Here is a 22,737-nt window from a genome sequence, read left to right on the forward strand (position 1 = left end):
AAAATCTGTCTATGGGCTTATATAAAAACCCAACGTTACCATTCAGCTAGGGCAACGAAGGAACCACGAGGGAGTTGAGAACTTGTAGAAGAGTAACAAATAGTGGAACCTTGACATGCCAACTGAACCAATTATTCACCAAGAGTCTGATGATGCTGACAAATTTATAATATGAGCAACCAATTTTCTAGAGGAAGAATGTTGAGAAGTGGAACCTTGATGCAATAATCTACGAGGAATCTTTTAGATTCTGTCGAGGCCCAGATTTGACAGCTTAAGAATAGGGTAAACTTTATAAGTTTTACAATTCTTTACAAGGAACACAATGGAGCAACCCATTTTAGCATTTGACCAACCAATTTTTAGGCCATCGCCAAATTGGGAGGTATATTGATGCATTTCACCACTTACTTTTATTTTGGCAAAAGGATGGATGTGTGTTACAGGTTCATGTGATATTTATATGTTGTAGTAGTATAATGAGATCTAGACCTATGAAGAAAATTCATATTTTTATTTGTTGCAAAAAAACGGAGAGGGTGCAGTGATGAAATAGGGCCAAGTGGAAATGTTTCCCAAAAGTAGTTGAGTTTACAATAATTGGTCTTAGCATTTCGAGACAATCATGATAATGAGGAGTATGTCCTGGATCTGATTACCAGATTGAGGAGGACCATTTCAAGCCACTTATATGTGAGTCCATTTATGCCACTTCTATGAGAAGTCATTCCTTTTTCATGCCGAAGGAGAATGTCTTGTGAGTTAAAGTTATTTGTAGGAGAACGTCTCTTTGGAGAGACATGCCACTCTAGATAAGAGTTTCATCCTTGTGTTGGTAGATATTTTTCCATTTACTCATCATGTTTTGTAGAGAATAATGAAGTGGCCTCCCCACTATTGATCCATGGCCCAGAGAGGTTGTCCACACTAGAGGAAATCTGTTATCAAGTGTTGTGTTATGTGTTCTTCATGGTTATTTACTTCTTGCTTATGTTGTTGGATTGTTGAAGTTTTGTTTAGAAAATGAAATGTTCATGTTTCACGTGCAAATATAAGTGTCAATAAAAGGTCTTGTATATGCATATGTTTGTTTGAATGTGTTCACAAAAATTATCTAAATCAAGTGGTAATAGAGTGGTCTGACCTTTTTTCCAGGGATTTTGAATGACATCATGGGAAAAGGATTCAAGCGAGAAATATTTCAAGAGTTGGAAGAGATTAATCCTTGAATTTAAGTAGAGAATGAAAAACTTATAAGGCTTCTACAAGATGTAGAGGAAGAGAAGTAGAAATTGTGGCTCATGTTCGAGCATGTGGTGGAGGAACAAATGGGAGAATGTTCCACTATAAAAAGAGAGTTGGCCAAAGAAGATGATCAAGCATCACCAACTGAATCGAAGGTAAAGGAAATTTATTCCTCTCATGATGTTATTTCTATTGGAAGCATTTAGATACCTCTTCCAAGAACTAGCATGAGACTCCTCACCAAGATGGTGTATAAAGGAGGAGGACTTAGTATTAATGGCCAAGGAATTACCCAACCTTTGGAGGTTGTACAAAGGCCTTGATTTTCAAGAATGTGGTACAATGAAGGAGAATGTTCAAAGGCAGCGAAAGTAATGGATTCCTTAAATAAAGAATCCAAGCCATTGCCAAATCCATCAAGGAAAGAGTATTTTGAAAACACATCACAATCTTCTCGTGATAGTTAGTATTGTACGGGAAGAGCTAAGGTAAGATCTTCTCACTTGATTTTCACCAAAGACAACCAAGTAAGGTATAAAAGGTCTTGGTATTCTAATATTCCTTTTGATTACAAGTAGATTAATAATGATGAGCAGAAGTTCCGGCATAGAAAACCATGTACTTATTGTGGCTTGCATAAACATGTTGTTGCCAAATGTTGGAAAATAATTGAAAATAGGAAGAGGCCAAGACGTGAAGAGTCTTCTCCACTTCAAGTAGGAAAAATGTCATGAAATTTTGGAGGAAGAAGAATTTTTTCCACCATTGCAATTGATCTAGGTGGCTCCAAAGAGACACACAGGACAAAGATGGCTTAAAAATTAAAGTTTTTGGATTATGCTTGAATTAGGACTAGATCATAGATCTTGTCGTCCTGATCATGGAGGTGCGAACGGTTCGTCAAACCGAGCTCATATGAAAAATATGGAGCTCTTCAAAGTTTGAAATGATAGGGGAAAAGAGGGGCCCACAGTGTGCCACATGGCATCCCAATAAGCACGTGGGACCCACATGGCAGCCCATCAAGCATTGACACTTGGCGTTCTTTCATTGGTTCCTTATCCCTACAAAAAGACAATATATATTTTCGGGTTGGCGGCCATAACTCCCCGCTGGCCAAATCGCAACAAAAATCCACATATATTGTTTCGGGTTGATGGCCATAACCCTTGCCGAATCCTTCTCAACAACCATCGCATGTATTTTAAGGCCGATGGGCCACATCCTCCTGCCAACCAAATCACAATCGCAATCAAATCATAACAATAAACAATATATATATATATATATATATATATATATATATATATATATATATATATATATATATATATATATATATATATATATATTACATTGTATTATGGGTTGGGTGCGGGCCATCGACAGAGGACCCAAACCACACCCCATCACCCTAACCCATAATATATCATTGATATATATATATATATATATAGATATATATATATATATATATATATATATATATATATATATATATATATATATATATATATATATATTAGCGCAACCACCATATATTGCGCAGATATGTGTGCCGACACAAGCGTCGATCGCTGATATTCATATACACCGACACCCCGAAATGCTATCGTCGATCGCCAATATATGCACCGTTGATACATATTAGCGAAATCCCTTAAATCGCATTGATTAATACGTCAACTGCCATGTATATCGCCGATAACATACATCGATCGTCATTTTGGAAAAGCGTCGATATTTACTACACCGACACCAGTTAAGAGGTGATAAAGTGTTAGTGCGGGGTTTTAGGGGTGGGCCGCCCAATACGGACCCGACCCCCATTAATATATCATTGTGGTTTATTAAAATATATATATAGAGGGGCAGGATTTGATCCCCCAACCCCTCATCAACTGATTGCCTCTTTTGCCAATGCACTAACCAATTAAACTGGTAAATTCGACGAAGTTCTTCTTTATAAACTCAGAATTTGAATTTTGGACAGTCGATTCAGCACTACTCAACGCCACAAAGCTGATTGTTTCTTCAGATTTCTTATTCTCTCATTTCTTCTTCTAGTCACTTTTCTAAGTGTCAGTGCAAATGTCCACATTCATGTGCGAGCAGCCATTTTCATACGATCGATGCCTTGAGATCAGTGGTCCAAGCAACTTCAGTAGTGAGACATCCACTTCTTCAGATGGCCCTTGGTTGTGAGGTATATGATGTTTTCATGTATTTATTCTTTTTACATTATGTTGTACGGATCCTTGATTGATGTTGATGCAGGATCTTGTTTATTACATGTTGTCACGATTCCTTTCTTCATGTTATGCAAAATCTTTTATGTGATGTACTTGTTGTCATAAATCATCATGTTATGCTTTGAGATCCCTTGTTGTATGTTGTTGGGACACTCTTGTTGTCAACATCCATGTGTTTTGGCATTGAGATCCATTTTGTGCCATGTTGGCAGGATGCTCACCATGCATGTTTTAGTGTCATACTGATAAGAGTCTTTTGACTGAGAGTTACAGTAGTGGAATATCTCTTAGAGCCACTCCTGTGTGAGGGAATTTTTCCTTGTATGATCGCGACATCATCTCTTCTGTACATCCTCATTATTGACAATAATTAATGCAGCGGCCTACACCATCTTGACACTGGGGCCCGGAGACGTAGTCCCTCTTAGACGAAATCCGTTATCAACGCTTATGTTTTCATGTGTTGATGACTGTTATGTTCCTCTTATTTTAGAAGATGTAGATGTATTCATTAATATTCTTTTAAAATGAAATTTTAACACATCACGAAAGTAAAAGGTCTTGGAAGGGTCCTTCTTCACACCAGGACCTGGATCAAGTGGTATCAGAGCGGTCTTTGCATTGATGTGAATTGCAGCGTGAACAACAGAACGTGCAGCGAAAGAGAATGAAAGAGCGATGTACGAGACCATGGTCAACATTTCCAAGAAAGTGGAAATCGTGTATGAAACTCTATAGAAAGAGACAAAGGAAAAGGAGCAATTACAGCTTCACAGAGGAGGCCATGGAAGAACTAAAGCAAAACAAGAATAATGTTCAAACAAAGAATGATGAATTGAGGATGCGCCTACATGAAGAGAAAGAGGAGATACAAAGTTTGCTACGATAGTTGCAAGCAAAGGATGAGGTCTTGGAAAAGTTGCAGCAAGACCCATGTGAGGTAAAAAGTAGTTCTCCATTTTCATGTATGTTTCCTGATGATGATTTTGATGTTTTTGAAAATCATACCATAGGAATTGGCTCCAAACTGTTGAAGAGGATAGGGTTTTAAGGAAAAGGCTTGGGCGTTAATGGCCAAGGCATTGTAAATCCCATAAAAGTAGAGGAATTACCTCATCAAGCAAGACTTGGATATGTCAGGAAAGAAGTTGGGGAATGCGCTGAGACAATGCGTGAACCACCAACAACGGATGATGAGAAAACCTCATCAGATCTTTCCAAATTGGAAAAGAAGGTAAAATATGTTGATTTCCTTTCGATTTCATCTTCTCATAGTATGATTTCTGTTGGAGATTTGGAGATCCCAATTATAGGGACAAACATGAGGCTCCTTACAAGGATGAGGCACGAGGAGAAAGAAGAACTTAGTGTCAATAACCAAGGCATAACTCAACCTTTGGAGGTTGTGCATGAACATCGATTTGCAGGCTTGAGATACACTAAAGGAGAGTGCTCGAAGGTGTTAGATTCATCCGAGACATCGTTGAGGAAAGAGAATTATGGGAAAACATCCCCATCATCCCATGGCAGTTTCCATTGCAAGGAAAGAGCTGAGGTAAGCTCTCATCGCCATACTGACATCAGAGACAACAAAGGAAGGTATAACCATTTTCAATCTTCGAATGTTCATTTTGATTATGATCATGTTGTTAATAATGAACGAAGATCAAGGCATTGAAAAACATGTACTTTTTGTGGTTTACCTAACCATACCTTTTCCAAGTGTTGGAAAAGAATGGAAGCACTCATGAGGCATGAAAGACCCTCTCAATAGCATGAAAAGAAACAAGTTAAGTAGATATGGAGGAAGAAAACCTACTGCAGTCATTGTGACAGAAATGGCCATCAAAGAGCCACTTGTTGGAGGCTCCATCCAGAGCAGCGCCTTAAAGACAAAGCGTCGGTGCATGAACCAAGAAGAGCAGTTGTTTGACAAGAAAAACCACCTCAAGGAGGTGACCCATTCACATTGATAAGTGAAAAATGGTTTCTAGACATGTTGTCATTTCATGGTCATTCTTTTGTAAATCGTTTGTTGATTTTTAAAGTTTAAAAATGATGATGTGCTTTCCATCACTTGGTCAACAACAATGATGTCTGGTCATGTTTTGAGTCGTATTTTACACTCTGAAAGTCATGTTATCTTTCCATCACTTGTAGAAACAATAGTGTTTGGCCTTATGTATGTAAATCATGTGTTGCAGTGATGATGTGTTTTCCATCACTTTTTGAAGCAACGATGATAGGTTGGTCTTGTTGTCATAGCTGGATTATTTCATCCATATTAATGTAAACTTGACCACCGAGTATGTGTTGTAAACTTGTGGCAACTATGGGACGTTTGGGCCTTTAGTTGGTCCTCTCATTCTAGCATGTAATTTGCAAAACAATGTACTATAGGTTGCAGAAGTAGCAGGTGTCGGCTCGTCGCTTAAGGCTCCGAAGAAAAAAGGTGAAGGAGATGGAAGCGAGACCTTTTTAGGATGCTTGTGATGCAAATAGGGTATAGAGAAAGTTGCAGATTATTTTTCATGCTTTTGGAGGACCAAAAGCTCCTCAGTGGGGAGGATTGATCCAGGTGGCTCCAGAGAGACACACAGGACAAAGATGGCTCAAAAATCAAAGTTTTTGGATTATGCTCGAACTAGGACCAGATCTTAGATCTTGTTGTCCTAATCGCGGCGGTGCGAACAGTTTGTCAAACCGAGCTCGTATGCAAAAGATGGAGCTCTTCAAAGTTTGACATGACAGGGGAAAAGAGGGGCCCACAATGTGCCACATGGCATCCCAATAAGCACGTAGGACCCTACGAAAAGACAATATATATTTTTGGGTCGGCGGCCATAACCCCCACCGAACCCTTCTCAACAACCATCGCATGTATTTTAAGGCCGATGGGCCACAACCTCCCACCGACCAAATTGCAATCGCAATAACATCGTAACAATAATATATATATATATATATATATATATATAGGGTTTTGCGGCCTTAACTTCCGCCGAACCCTCCGAAGGCTTGCCGCATATATATATATATATATATATATATATATATATATATATATATATATATATATATATATATATATATATATATCTATTACATTGTATTATGGGGTGGGTGCAGGCCATCGGCGGTGGACCCAACCCACACCCCATCGCCCTGACCCATAATATATCGCCGATATATATATCGGCGCAACCACATATATCATGCCGATATGCGTGCTGACACAAGCACCGATCACTGATATTCATATACACCGACACCCCGAAATGCGATCGCTAATTTAATTAGTGCCGATCAGCGCCGATTGTCGATATATGCGCCGCCGATATATATCGGCGAAATCCCTTAAATTGTGGCGATTAATATGCCAACTACCTTGTATATCACTGATACTATACATTGATCATTGATTTTGGAAAAGTGCCGATATTCACTGCGCCGATAACCGTTAAAAGGTGTTAAAGTGTTAGTGTGGGGTTTTAGTGGCGGGCCACCCAATGCGGACCCGACCCCCATTAATATATCATTGTGGTTGATATATATATATACATATATATACATATACATATACACACATATACATATATACATATACATATATATATATATATATATATATATATATATATGGGCGGGATTTGATCCCCCGACCCCTCTTCAACCGGTTACCTCTTTTGCCAATGCGCTAACCAATTACATTGGTAAATTTGCCGAAGTTCTTCTTTATAAACTCAAAGTTTTACCTGTGCACACAGTTTGAGACAGAGGAGAGAGACTGCAGGCATAGATTTCGAGGCAAAAGGCGGGCATGCTTTTCGAGACAGTTAATTAATATTTTAATGTAGGAACCATGAATTTTGCAGGAGGGAAAAATTTTCACTTTATCAGAAATTGACAATTTTATATGGTTTTTACACCTCTCATTGCCACAAACACAATGGTGTTGTTCGTTTCTTCATCAGACTTTTGCATTTTTCGGGCATTTCCAGAATGCATGTGGAACCATGATCTTGGCGAAAACAAGGAGTGGAACCATGAGCCATGAATTTTTCCCAAGGAGATTTACAGTCCATCCATGGAAAAGAGTCTTTGAGGAATCCTGAGAGAATCTAAAAGATTCCTTGAGCCCAGAATTCTCAACTTCTCAGAATTCAGATTTTGGACAGTTGATTCAGCACTACTCGACGCTACAAAGCTGATGGTGTCTTCAGATTTCTTATTCTCTCATTTCTTCTTCTAGTCACTTTTCTAAGTGCTAGTGCAAATTTCCACATTCATGTGCAAGCAACCATTTTCGTATGATCGATGCCTTGAGATCGATGGTCTGAGCAGCTTCAGTAGTGAGACATCCACTTCTTCAGATGGCCCTTGGTTGTGAGGTATATGATGTGTTCATGTACTTCTTCTTTCTTCATTATGTTGTACAGATCCTTGATTGATATTGATGTAGGATCTTGTTTATTACATGTTGTCATGATTCCTTGTTTCATGTTATGTGGAATATCTTATGTGATGTACTTGTTGTCATAAATCATCATGTTATGCTTTGAGATCCCTTGTTGTATGTTGTTGGGATACTCTTGTTGTCAACATGCATGCGTTTTGGCATTGAGATCCATTTTGTGCCATGTTGGTGGGATGCTTACCATGCATGTTTTTGTGTCATAATGATACGAGTCTTTTGCCTGAGAGTTCCGGTAGTGGAATATCTCTTAGAGACACTCCTGCGTGAGGGAATTTTTCCTTGTATGATCGTGACATCATCTCTTGTGTAAATCACCATTATTGATAACACTTAATGCAGCGGCCTACACCATCTTGACACCAGGGATAGGAGATGTAGTCCCTCGTGGATGAACTCTGTTATTAACACTTATCTTTTCATGTGTTGATGATTGTTATGTTCCTCTTCTTTTACAGCGTGTAGATGTATTCATTAATGTTCTTTTAAAATGCAATTTTAACACATCACGAAACTAAAAGGTCTTACAAGGGTCCTTCTTCACACCTAGACCTGGATCAGCAACAAAGGTGGATTTCAGAGAGCCACATATTGGGAAGTCCATGACCAGAAAGAACCTGTGAAGGAACCAACGTGAGGAGTTGTTAGAGAGAATTAGCTAAACGAAGAAGACACATTCGCTTAGTTGGGTGAGAGATGGTGGAAATAAACATTTTTAATTAGTTAAGCATGGCCACATTTCTAAATCACATGTTGCGAAAATTATTGTAAAAGTGGTGAAGCATTTTTCATCAATTATAAATGAAACATGGTGATAGTTTTCATGTTTTAGTTGATAGCTTGGGAAATTATTTTTGATGTAAAATTGAACATGAGTGTGTTATAAAATCTTGAAAAGTATGGGGTTTTCTTGGGTCATGATTGGTCTTTTAATTGATCATGTATTAGCAGTTATGGGTTTGCATATGATACATAAGTCGACTTCATCATTATGAGTTCTAAAGTACAATTGTGAAGGAAAGGGAATATGGTATGTCAGAGATAATTGTTATGTAGATTGATATTGAAGTCATGATTATACTTTTGGAGGACCAAAAACTCCTCATTAGGGAGGAATGATCTAGGTGGCTCTGGAGAGGCTAAAAAATTGATGTCTTTAGATTTCATTGAAACTAGGAGTCGAATTGGAGATCTTGTCATCCTAATTCCAACGACAAAGATGATACTCGAATCTGACTTCGTATGTGTAAGTTATTAGTAGTCAAAGTTCAAGTAAAAAAGAGCAAGACTTTTGTCGACAGCTAAATTTAGAGCATAACTAAATATGGTAGCTCAACTAAATTTGGTGGAAGCGCTAAATTTGGTACCCACTAACCAAGTGACAATTTAGCACTTATCGGCAAACGGACCTAGAAAAAACATCATCTATTTAATTTTCACAATGACCCGTAAAAATCTAGTGGATAATTTATGGTTTGTTTTTAAAACGATTTAAAAAAAGAAAGAAAGGTGGTAGGCCATCAACCTCGCCACCTTAGTTAACATATATTAATATTTTAGGGCATGTCACCATTGGTCGACCCGCTGCTGAACATCACACCATGTATTGGGGGTTGACGATGATTGAACCCACCCAGCCAACTAGCTGACCTACCCAACAGGTGGCCCCATCACAAAAAAAAATATATGGAACCAACCACAAAACAAAACGATGCCCCATATTTAGCATAACATCGAACACATTTTACACCATACACACCATTTTTAGAAGGAAACGGGTGGGTCGTTGGTTGGAACCTGGGCCACCCCCAACCAATCACTAATTTTTAGCAACGCGCCAACATATGGGACTTTGGAAAATTCGTCGATGGGTTTATATAAAACCCAACCTTACCATTCGACCAGGGCAAGAGAGGAATCATGAGGGAACCGAGAGCCAACAGAACAACGATGGGTAGTGGAACCTCGACTCACCAATAGAACCATGATCCAGAGGTGTAACCATGATGTAGTGGAAACTGAGTAGAGGAATCTTGTGATGAATATTTTAAATTCCCTAAGACTAAATTTTGATAGTATGAGAAATACGTCAAGTTTATAATCACTTGAATCGATTTTTCACCAGGAGTTTCATGGTGCAAATGGATTTTTAATCTGAGCAGTCGAGTTTCCAGAGGATGAAAGTTGAGAAGTGGAACCTTGAAGGTGGGACCTTGATGCATGAATCTTCAAGGAATATTTTAGATTCTGTGGAGGCCCAGATTTGACATTTTTAGAACAGGGTCAAATTTATAGTCAAATTTCATGATTTTTTACAAGAAAACGTAATGTTACAACCCATTTTGGCATTTGAGCAGTCGATGTTGAGGTCATGGGGCCTCTATGAAGCAGATCTAAATACACACGACTCTATGAAGGGATACTATTAAGTTACAACACAACTACTGTGTGTTTACTTTGAAATCGAGAGAAATGAAAGAGCGGTCAAACGACCTTTCCAAATTGTTGTAACTCGAAGATGAGTTTTAATTGAAGTCACCTTCAACTCAATTCGGACTTTGTTTAACAAAAAAACGCTCGTGCTGGGATGGGAATGTCCGGTGCGACAATCCTTAACCCAATTGTAATTGTAGGGAAACCATCATCAACCCTTAACCCGATTGTAGAGTCGTAATCCTTAACCCGATTGGGGAGTCGAACCTTACGACGACCCTTAACCCGATTGTAGATTCGTAACCCTTAACCCGATTGGGGAGTCGAACCTTCCGACGACCCTTTACGCGATTGTAGAGTCGTAACCCTTAACCCGATTGAAGAGTCGAACCTTACGATGACCCTTAATGAGCCGACTCTACAATCGGGCGGGCGGGCGGATGCCCATCTATTTTCACCGCATACTCTATATATAGTCGACGATGCCGTGAATAACACAATATTCAGTTTCACCCTGTAAGCAAGCAGAAACTTGGAGCATAATGGCTGCACTTTACTCTATTGCTGTCTTGCCCAATGGCACCAATATATCAGCATCTCATAATGGTAAGTTTGATATATTGTAATATTCGAATTCGGCATTTTATTAAAACGTTTTCTGTTGTAGGCGCTCTCATTTTATGCAAATAATTTTGGAAATGGTTCTTTAGATGGAACAATCAAAGGGCAACTTCTTTTGGTTGCGAGGCACAAGGATTTATGTAGCTTGAAAGCCAATTGTGATGGAGGAAAAATATTTGGCGTCCGGTGGAATAAAACCCAAAGAACCGGAGACACCTCAATGATGTTACGAAAATCTCCCTTCACATTCACAAGTGAGTGCTCTGCTGCTTTCCTCTATTTTGAACTCCAACTGTGTAGCTTTGGCATTATTATTTATTTATTTATGATGGAATAAGTTCGTGAGAGGATAAAAGGTGAATCCGTATTGTTAAACCTCAGCAGTCTAATGTTTGATTTTCATGTATTCGTTTTTTCAAAAAATATATATATATATATATATATATATATATATATATTTAACAATAATTTCTGAATATTTTTTAGCTAATTAAAAAAGAATACATATTGAATATGGTTTTTTATTTGTCAATTTATTTTATGAAGATATTAAAGACGCTATTTTTATCTAAGTAATTTTTATATTTCACAGGAAGTATATAAATAAATATAAAAGGGAGAAAATTTAAAATCATATATATATATATTTTAAATTAATAAATTCAACTTTAAATACTTTCATATTTTTTAAATTTCAATTTAAACCTATCAATGATCTTTTGACTCTTTTAATCAATACACTTAAAATATAGATAATTTTATACTATTTTTTTCGTTTACATTTTAATTAATTATAAGATCGAGTGAATTGATATCAATTTTAGGCGCAGTAATAAATCTAGACTCATCGATTTCGTGTCTCTTGATCTTTGTCTTTACTTAAAGGTATTATTTCCTTATGTCGTTTCTGCAACTATTTCTCGTGAATACATCATTGCCTGCAATTGGATTTTCGGAATCTGTAATGATTTCTTCGACAACATTTATATGGGCTGAATTTTCTCAACAAAACAACCATATTGATTGAATGTAGGTGGTAACTGGACCCGTGTTATAAGCGGTAGGAGCAGCAGAATTGCAAACGTCCAGGCGAGGGCATTTACAGAGGAGCAAGAAGCCCTAGTTAAGAAATCATGGAATGCCATGAAATCAAATGCTGCCGAACTAGGGTTTAAGTTCTTTCTGAGGTAATTTTGTATTAGCAATCGCGCAATCTGTGTGTTTCCTTCAACAAATCTTCTTCCATAAAACAATAAAAAGCCATTGAGTAATGCAAAACGTTTATTTGGTTACAGAGTGTTTGAGATTGCGCCTTCAGCCAAACGGCTATTCTCGTTTTTACATGATACTGACGTCCCAATCGAAAAGAATGCAAAGCTCAAGGCGCATGCTATCACAGTTTTCAAAATGGTAAGACTTATTCCAGTTTTCAAAATAGTAAGTTTATTAAGATTATTGTCAATGAGTGTAGCCAGAATTATTTATATAAAGTTTAGATTTGCTTCTGTTAAAAAAACAAAACAGCAGCCCACTTTCATACCGGATTACAATATGTAACAGAACTAAGGAAACAAATATCCAAGCTATATGCATTCTAGACGAGGCCAGACTGGCATTATAACGAAATAGACAGGGGTATTGGTGGATATGTGTTGCTTCTAATTCTATAACACATTGTATTCTCATATTCGAATGGATTTCTGACCGTGTCGAAAAAACCACAATTCCAACACAGGCAAGTGTCTATCGCACAGACAATATTAAAGAACCAAATCTAGAGACCAAAACAATTATGGCAAGAAGAACTATCTGTTCGGCAGGGGTTCTCGTATTCAGGGATTAAATACTCTGTCTTTGCATTTGAGAATCACTGCTGAACAGATATTAATTGTTGCTGTAATTTATTTTTGGCTCTAGTTTTGCTTTTTACTACTATGTCTGTGCAATAGATTCTTGCCTGTGTTGGGATTTTGGCTTTTTTGTAAATGGTCTATCTTTCACAGACACAGAAGTAAAGAAACATGATATGCAGAGACAGAAACAGTTACAGCAAGAAGTATTATATGTTCAATAGTGCTTCTTAGATGCAGTGACAAAGACTCTTTCTGCATCGAAGAAGCACTCCTAAACATATATTAATTATTGTTGTAACTGTTTCTGTTTTGCATATGTTTTTCACTACAGTACCTGTGCAATATATACACTGTACAAAAAAAATTATCGCATGGATCTATTGCACAGACACAGCAGTAAAGAAATAAAACCACAAACGAAAAGTTCAGGAGGGCTTCTTACATGCAGAGACAAATTCTTTCTTTGCATCTAAGAAGCACTGCAGCAAGAACAAATATATGTTCAACAGTGCTTCAGAGTCTGTCACTGCACCTAAGAAGCTTTGTTGAAAGGATGCTAATTCTTAGTAATTGTTTATGTCTCTGCATTTGTTTCTTGACTACTGTATCCTTGTATTATATCTTTACCTTTGTTGGGATCGTGTTTCTTTTTTTTCACACTTCAGTCATCGCATATGACTGGCTTTGATCAATTTAAGTAGATATAGACCCGAATGTAGAATACAACAACATGTACTCTTCTCTCTGGTATAAAGTAGGGATAACAACATAAAATCTTCATGAATCTTACTGTTATGATATTGCAGACTTGTGAATCTGCCGTTGCACTACGAGAGAAAGGAACGGCAACATTCTCAGAATCAAATGTCAAGGACATGGGGAAGCTTCATTTTAAATATGGAGTACTTGATGAACATTTTGATGTAAGTGCAGAGCAAAATCTCATGAAGGGTTTTTTCGTTAATTTGATTTAAAAATTAAGCCCATTTCGTAAAGAATGATATTTTTGTTAAGTTAGAGTAAAGACTAAGAGAAACTTAAATTATAGCAACAAATTTGTCTCTTAAGGTACGTCCCTAGAATGCTTAGAATATACTGAAATTTGCAAGATTTCGTGAAGTTTAATGACATCAGCGTTCGACTCTGCATGAAATGGACAAATTTTGGCCGTGCAGCTAAATGGCCTCTAAATGCTGATGATTTGTTTTGATCTCAATCTTTTGCAGGTTGTTAAATTCTGCTTGCTCGAGACTATTAAGGATGCTGTTCCGGACATGTGGTCTCTAGAAATGAAAACTGCCTGGGATGAAGCCTATACCCAATTGGCTGAAGCTATCAAAAGCGAAATGAGTGCCCTGAGTTTGTTGCTGAGTATTGACAAAGTCTTGGCAACTAATCCCTCGGCGGTATTTAAGATATTGGATTATGACGTTAAAAGAGATGATATAAGTCTATTTCTTGATAACCTGAAGACCTTGTGGAAAGATATTATTAGTTGTTCATAACCAGTAATAGACCTGAATGTCTGAAGATGGTTGTCATTGAGATCTATGAGAAGTATTTAAGAACCCTAATAACCATAATTGGCTCCTATCAGCTATACATAACGCCCTCGGTCATTGTTCTAAGATCCCTTCGTAGATTTTACACCTGTTATACAGTCCTGAAAATAAGGAGGTACATTTGCACCCAGATTTCCATAAATTGCATCAGATTCAATTTTTGGGGAAAACCCCTGCAGATTGTAAAGAGTTTTGCTCATATAGATTGGGTTAATAATCTTATTGTCCTTAATTACAGTTCTTTGAACAATCATGTCACGGAATATTGGGTTGGTAATGCTATGGTTCTTAGTTATTTGAATTATTTTCCATCTTATGAATTTACTTGCAATTCCATCTCATGAATCTATATGCAATTTAGTAAAAGTTGATTTCTTAATACACTTAAAACCTGGTTGTCAACCATTTTAGTAAATAATTTAACGTCTATTGTAACCACAATATACTTGAGAATTGATTATTTATCATTTAACTAAATCAACTAATAAATTATGGTCCATAATCAATTCTATTATTATTCTTCATAATTAATAATCAAAAAAAATCTTCCATTTTTCTTAAAGTTAAATTTGAATTCTTTTAATCGCATTACACATATTTAATTTTAAATATTAAAATTATATCTTCACCATAAAAACATTCATTTTCCAGTGCATAAGTGAATTTTTCCTTTACTTTATTAAATTTAGCAGTTGCATCTTTGATCGGTCTCAAATGAAAACCATTAGTAAAAAATACTTAAAACGCTTATAAAAAAAATGTAATTTTATAATTTTTTTTAAATAAGGAAATTACAATTTTGTTTTCCAGCAAAAGTGGGAGAAAACATTAACGATGAAAATCTCTCATACATGCTTTTATTACAATGTTTAAAGAAAGTAGAATGTGCTGAGAAGAAATGACCAATAATCAACAAAAATGAATTAGGGACCTACTGTTATATTGAAAGGGACCTACAGTTATGCTGTGATTACGCATAGTTTAGTACCAAAAGCTAAAATATTAGGGTAAAAGTTTACGATGCAAGAATGTCTATTATATGCAGAGAAGAAATGTCCGATAAGCAATAAAAACAAGCGCCGGAGGCAGCGGTAGTCCATGCCGGCCATGTCAAAGGAGAAACCTTGTCGGCGAACTCAAAGTTAAATTTGTGTTAAATTTGTGTCATATGGGTATATTCGTAAATTAGATTTAGAGTTTTTTTCCATCATAACATCGCTTCTCTCTGTGCTCTGATCCCTGTGAAAAACAGCTCTGACGTTTCAAAATTGCGGCGCTAACTTTCAAACGATAACCATAGCTTTTAAAAGTTGATATAATGTTGGTTTTATCATCCAAGTCTGAATTTGTTTCAGCGATTAAATGATTAACCTGGAATTTAACCTTCATCATCATTAATCAAATTTCGTGAATTATTTTAATGTATCGATATTCTTGGAATGAAAAAAATATAAAATAGAAAACGTCACACAATAAAATATTCATAGGAGAAAGAAGAATTTTTGTCTAGATTATTGCTATCATCTACTAAAACAGAATATGGCAAAACGTGTGAAATGACATCCACTAAATACATATTCTCTTTTGGGTATTCGTGGGAAGAAAATTTCTCATTCTCTGTGTGCTGTAAAAGGCATAACTGAGTAAATTGCGCGGGGGAGTAAATTGCGCAGTATATGGTGCTATATTCTTCCTATATTCTTTTGGGATATCTGCAGATGGAGGGACAATATTATTTTCGAAGACTATAAAGAAAACTGTTCGTAGGTATTGGAAAGAATCAGAAGCATAATCTCATCTGAATTACAATGGGGGCAAATCCACTACAAAGTTTAAAAAATCGAAACAGGTCCAGAGATCATATACCCTGCGGGGTCCTTTGATGGCGCATCACAGTGTAGCACATGCGGATGCAGTTTCATAAAAAAAATTTCACCTGAGCAAACATAAGTCCTTTGATGGCGAATCACAGTGTAGCACATGCGGATGCAGTTTCATAATTTTCTTTTCACCTGAGCAGACATATCATGTTCACTGTGTGAGGACACAAAGGCGGAGACAATGGTATTATGGGGTCTTCTCTGGTTTGCTCTTTTTCTGGATATTTTATCTATTCACATTTTAGGCGACTCAGAAATCCGCCACAAGGCTACCATATGCAAATTCTCACTACAAGGCTGGTTACAACAGATCACAACACTCTGGAGTTCACTCCAACACTCCTCAATTCAACATATTAGTAGGGAGTTCAATATAGATGCAGACAATCTCTCCAAAAAAGGCGTCATGGACAAACTGGATAACCCTCACATAAAGATCAAGATGGGTGACACTTGGTTGGAGGCCCGCAGGCTGCCACTACCAGGAGAACATTTCTAATCTAGATATACTTCTTTTCTTGATTATCAGATAGATCTTCTCTAGTATTCTCTGTTTTCTATTAACTACCTATACATGCCATAACTGTTATATTAGATCTTTCTGAAAAACCGCTATTATTATAGGTCAGAATATGATCGATGATATGCACCTATACTATCTCTCCTGCCATCCATCTAGGAAGAGGCGAGAGCAAGCACCTAACCCAAGAAGGGAGGTGATTCTACCTTGTTCATATGTATAAGGGCATCATAAATGAGTGATTCTCGATATTTTTTACTAGAATTAAACTTTCAGGTAGAAATGCGCGACACTGTTAACTACTTCCCTATTCCTTTCCACTAGACAGGGACTAAAGATGGCTCACTACCGCGGAATAAGCAACAGAGTCTAAGGCGCTTTTGGGTTAGTTTGGTGTGAAAGTTGTGTAGATGTGCATGAGGCACTTGGGTTTGCTAAGAAAAACACATCCGCAATAGAAAGACAAGCATGTTCTACCTTTGAATATAACAATAAATTGTTTGGATACAAAGATTTGAGCACGAGGAGGATAGAGTTTCATTTGTGTATCTTACCGTTGGATATGTGCCTGAACTCACTCAAAATACGTAAGCATCAACGTAAGCTACAATTAAGACAATTAGCTATTGGAAATGACCTTATGTCCCTGAATTGTCTTATTGTGCAAGTCTGATATGTGAGGCACTCTATGTGATATGCAGCAGGAGTAGGTATCTCATATTTCCAGGGCAGGTGCCTTTTTGGGCAGACTTCTTGTGCCTTACGCATTCTGTTACTGTGCATCAACACAAACAGAGGTTTTTGAATCAACATAAATAACAGATTCCACTTCTGTTGCATCAACAACTTCATTAGCAATGGACGGATTGCCCCTAATCTATTATCTAACTTTACAAGTTTGTCTTACATATTTGTCATTAATTAAATGGTTTTTCTGTAGGTTTTTCTGAGTTTAGTTGATATGTACCAACCAACCTAATCCATATCTAGTCATAGTGCTATGTTTAGATCAAAATCCAATTTTAACCCTATCAGATAGAAACATTAAGAAACAAATTTAGTCATAGTGCTATGTTTAGATCAAAATCCAATTTTAACCCTATCAGATAGAAACATTAAGAAACAAATTTCCTGAAAATTCAGGGTGTGTATGCTATGATTAACAACCCTATCAGATAGAAACCTTAAGAAACAATTTTCTTGACAATTCAAGCTGTGTATGTTTTGATTAACAAATAATTTTTAAGAATGTGAAAGCTACATAAATTCTTCAAAACATGACCGATTTTAAAAAATGTGACAACTGCAATTCTATATGCAGTAAGTGCTATCCAAGAGTAGATTCCGTATGCAGTGATTCGTGTATTTGAAATTAAATTTTGATGAATTTTATCATATTTGAAAATTTTGATTTTTTTGACAAAACTTTCCTACACTATCATTTTTTGATGTTGAAATAGATCTCTGGCACTGTTGTTGATCCTTGAAACAGATTTGTAAGATTTGGGTGTTCACAAGTGAAACTCCATATGCAGAGAGGTAATGATGATATGCAGAGAGGTGGTGACCCAGATTGTCATTGATTTATTTTCTCATTCTCTCTAACACAGTTCAAATCTATTTTTATGAAGAATTTTCGGGGAAAATCACATAGAAAAACTTATGTCGATGAGTTTCGAACCTTCCAGTGCGGTTCATCATGAGGACAAGTTGAATGAGCAGATGTCATTTAGCACATTAAATAGACAGGGCAGAGAATCCATGACTCAAAGGCTAAAAAATAACAACTAGAAAATGATAAGCTTAATTTGACGTAGATGGAAATTAATAATAATAATAATAATAATAATAATAATAATATTAAAAATATTTTCTTTTAAAATAAAATTGATAATCAAAATTAATAATTTTAAATAGGTTGAATTTAAAAGTTAGTTATACATAACAAACCTATTATTATTATTATTATTATTATTATTATTTTCTTTTAAAATTAAAATTACTAATAAGAAAATCAATAAATTCAAATATGTTGAAAAATAAAATGAATTAAAATAAAAATTACTAAAAAAAAATAATAAAATAAATAATAATAATAAATAATAATAAATCAAAAAAATCAAAAATTAAAAAAAAATAAAATAAAAAAATATTAAATTTAAATAAAAATAATAACAAATAAATAAATAAATAAACGAAAATGAAAATAAAAATAAAAATAAAAATAAAAATAAAAAATAAATAAGAAATTATAGTTAGTTATAAACGTCAAACATGGTATAAAAAAATAATAAAATAAAAATAAATAAATAAATAAAATAAAGTAAAAAAAAATAAAAATAAAAAACAAAAAAAATAAATAAAAATAAATAAATAAATAAACAAAAATAAAAATAAAAATATTTCAAATTAATTTTATTAAAAAAAGACAATAAAATAAAATTATTACAGTAATACCAATTCCTTTAAGGAACCAAAAGTATATTAGTTTTAAATTAAATTTAGATTAATTTTAAAATTAATTTTTATAAATTAAAATAAAATTAATACGTAAAAAAATACATAATTATAAATAAAACCAAAAGTATATTAGTTTTAAATTAAATTTAGATTAATTTTAAAATTAATTTTTATAAATTAAAATAAAATTAATACGTAAAAAAATACATAATTATAAATAAAACTAAATATATTAAGAATCATTAATACTTTAAATAAATTAACTAATATAAAATTAATTTTAGTGAATAAATTATAAATAATAATAATAAATAAATAAATAAATAATAAATAATAATAATAATAATAAACAAATAAATTAATAGAAATCGCAAACAATTTATGATGCTACTGTAATCTCATAGAAAATTATGATGCTACTGTAATTATTAGCTAAGCAGTGGAGAGAGGCACTGAAGCTATGGTCTATAGCCATGGTAGGTGGAAAAAACTGAAGCGGTGGCACCTATAACAATGGCAAGTGGAAAAAATTGATATAGCGATGTCAGGCACAAAGGGCACAAGTGGTATAGTTTTTTCAATTTATATGTATACCCTTTCATACTTTACCCCTTCATACTTTGGATAAAAGGTGAATCCAGATTTTTCCAACTTAGAAAAAAAGTTTTTTCAGTGTATAGGTATGTTGCAGTTCCAAAATTTTCGAACTTTGCTTAAAAGTTTTTGTTGGGTGTGCAAAGTTGAAAACCTTGCACTATGGCCTCGAAAGTAATGCATTTTTTAAATTTCACACTAGTTATCCTAAGTTTTATCAAAATCATACTATCTCCTTGGAAATAAGAGTTACAAACAGAAAGTTTGGATGAAAATTGGGTTGACAGAGTAATTTTTTTTAAACCTTGGTTAAATCATGGAATGTATTACTTGATGAAAGACATTTAATACTACGTGAGCATCGATCGATTACTATAGTACCTGTTATGCCGAAGGCAGAGACTAATAAATTAGGGACTTGATATTATGTTGGAAGAGATGTTTGCAAAGGCATTATAAACAATTTAGTATGAGAAGCTAAAATATTAAAAGTAAAGTTTACCATGCGAAACATTTTATATTCTATGGTAAAGATAAATAAACTCGATTGGAAATGTGAGCTATAAAGTAAGTTCTTCAGATAGAACACCAAAGGAGACCGCTCACAAATAGATCACAGATCAATACACCAATATTCTTGATGTGGTTAAAACCCTCAAAGAGTGAAATAGTCCACGACCTGAGCCAACATGGCCACTTTAGACAATTTATTAATAAAAGAAAGAAAATTTACATAAGCTTCTCTCATGAATGATCACCCTACAAATGATCCTCCATGCACTTTAAATAGAGATCATGGATCAATCGAGTGTTAAATCACGGATCAAATGTCGGTAATACCGAGAAGAGAATGAACCGTCAGATCACTTCATGTCTAGAACATATCGTGACCGTCGGATTGTAAGTTACAAATGTACATAGTAAAGAAACATACTTTACTTAAATTGAGAATAGACCAAGTTATACTTAACTATTTCTTATGTGTTGGAATATCCTAACATCATCCCTTAAGAACAACTTGGGATAGGATTGAAGGATGTACAAATATGACACAATAGGAGAAGGAAGGAGGCATTAGAGCCTATCCCCCCTTAGTGACAACTTATTCTATTCCAACCATAAATTGAAGTTTAGTAAACCTTGTCTCTGAGAGCCTTTGTAAAGATGTCTGCAACTTGATCATCTGTTGAACAATATTGTACTTCAAGAACATGGTCATGAATGAGATTTCTGATGAAGTGCATGTGTAGTTCAATGTGTTTGCTACACTGATGTTGTACTGAATCTTTTCATAGTTGAATGAAACTTTGATTATCACACCAAAGTGTAGTCGGATGCTCCTACTGAAAGCCAAACTCTGACAGGATGTAACGAAGCCACAAGGCTTCCTTACTAGGTTCTACGACACCACAATACTCTGCTTTAGCTAAATAAAGAGAAATGACACTTTGTTTCTTACAGGCCCATGTAATAGGTCCAAAACCAAGAGTGAACACATAACCTGTAGTAGACTTCTGATCATCAGGGTCACTAGCCCAATCAGAATCAATGAAACCAACCAATACAGGAGATGCTTCTGCACTGTAATAAATTTGAAACTAAACTATACCTCGAACATAACGAAGAATTCTTTTAGCTTCTTTCCAATGACTTTCATGCGGGTTTTTCATAAACCGGGAAATAAGGCCAACAACAAAGGAAAGGTTAGGACAAGTATGGGTTAGATACAAAAGTTTTCCTACAAGCTGACGGTATAAGGTAGAATCAACTTTAGGGGAAGTACAAGTGTCTGAAAATTTGGCTCCAGACTAAAAGGGAGAAGGGGATGGCTTACAGTCTTCCATGTGAAAGTGGCATAGAAGATCACAAGCGTACTTGGACTAGGAAAGGGAAATACCTTCCTTGGATTGCAAGACTTAAAGACCAAGAAAATAATGCAAGTGTCCTAAGTCTGTCATTTCAAAATTCTTTTTAAGGCTGGACTTCACATGGTTTATGAGGTTGGAATCACTACTAGTAAGGATAAGATCATCAACATAAAGAACAAGAATGATAAGAGACTTACCCACTTTCTTGGTGTAGACAGTATTGTCAGAATGACACCTAGAAAAGTCAATATCTAAGAGAAAGCTATCCATTTTGGCATACCAAGCCCGAGAGGCTTGCTTGAGACCATAAAGGGATTTCTTAAGCTGGCATATAAGGTTGGAGTCTATTTGTATATAGCGAGGAGGTTGTTCCATATAGATTTCTTCATGCGAGTCCCCATGTAAGAAGGCAGATTTAACATCCATCTGATGGACTTCCCATTTGAAAGAGGTAGCAAGGGAAAGAACAAGGCGGATAGAGTTCATTTTGGCAACAAGGGAGAAGGTTTCAGTATAGTCAATGCCTTCAACTTGTGAAAAACCCTTAGCAACAAGATGAGCTTTATGTTTATCAACTTTTCCATCTGGTCCATACTTGGTTGTGTAAACCCATTCGCATCTAACAAGTTTTCGTCCCTTTGGAAAAGGAACAAGATCCCATGTATCATTTGCCAATAATGAACGATATTCTTCATTCATAGCTGCATCCCAATCTGGATGGCCTGAAGCTTCTGCAAAGGTGTCAAGGTCATAATTCGTTGAAGCTTGAGCCAGTAAAGAAGAGGGTCTATCAAACTGTGAACATGTACACCGCTAATCTGTAGGATCACCTGCAAGAGCACCTGCTACATCCTGAGTAGCACAAACCCATTTTGGAAGTTGAGGAGCTGAAGGAGGATGTTGAGAAGGTGGGGGAGGATTGTCATCCTTGTTTTCATGATCTGAAGAAGAAATATTTTTAGAAGTAGAAGGGAT

At 35.5% G+C, this 22,737-nt stretch overlaps 1 protein-coding gene across 1 annotated transcript; it reads left to right on the forward strand.

Annotated features, from left to right (window-relative positions):
- The first annotated feature begins 10,827 nt into the window (after positions 1-10,827).
- LOC149191195 (anaerobic nitrite reductase Glb1-1-like) lies at positions 10,828-14,672 on the forward strand. The gene is made up of 6 exons (XM_089412353.1): positions 10,828-11,010; positions 11,115-11,279; positions 12,059-12,212; positions 12,321-12,435; positions 13,685-13,801; positions 14,105-14,672. The coding sequence occupies exons 1-6, from the start codon at positions 10,947-10,949 to the stop codon at positions 14,381-14,383; spliced, it is 894 nt and encodes a 297-aa protein (XP_089268479.1). The 5' UTR covers positions 10,828-10,946; the 3' UTR covers positions 14,384-14,672.
- The last annotated feature ends 8,065 nt before the right edge of the window (positions 14,673-22,737 follow it).

Source organism: Pinus tabuliformis, chromosome 3_1, assembly GCF_031772625.1.
Source record: "Pinus tabuliformis cultivar Carrire ecotype Pingquan chromosome 3_1, CPIR1, whole genome shotgun sequence".
Classification (NCBI taxonomy): domain Eukaryota; kingdom Viridiplantae; phylum Streptophyta; class Pinopsida; order Pinales; family Pinaceae; genus Pinus; species Pinus tabuliformis.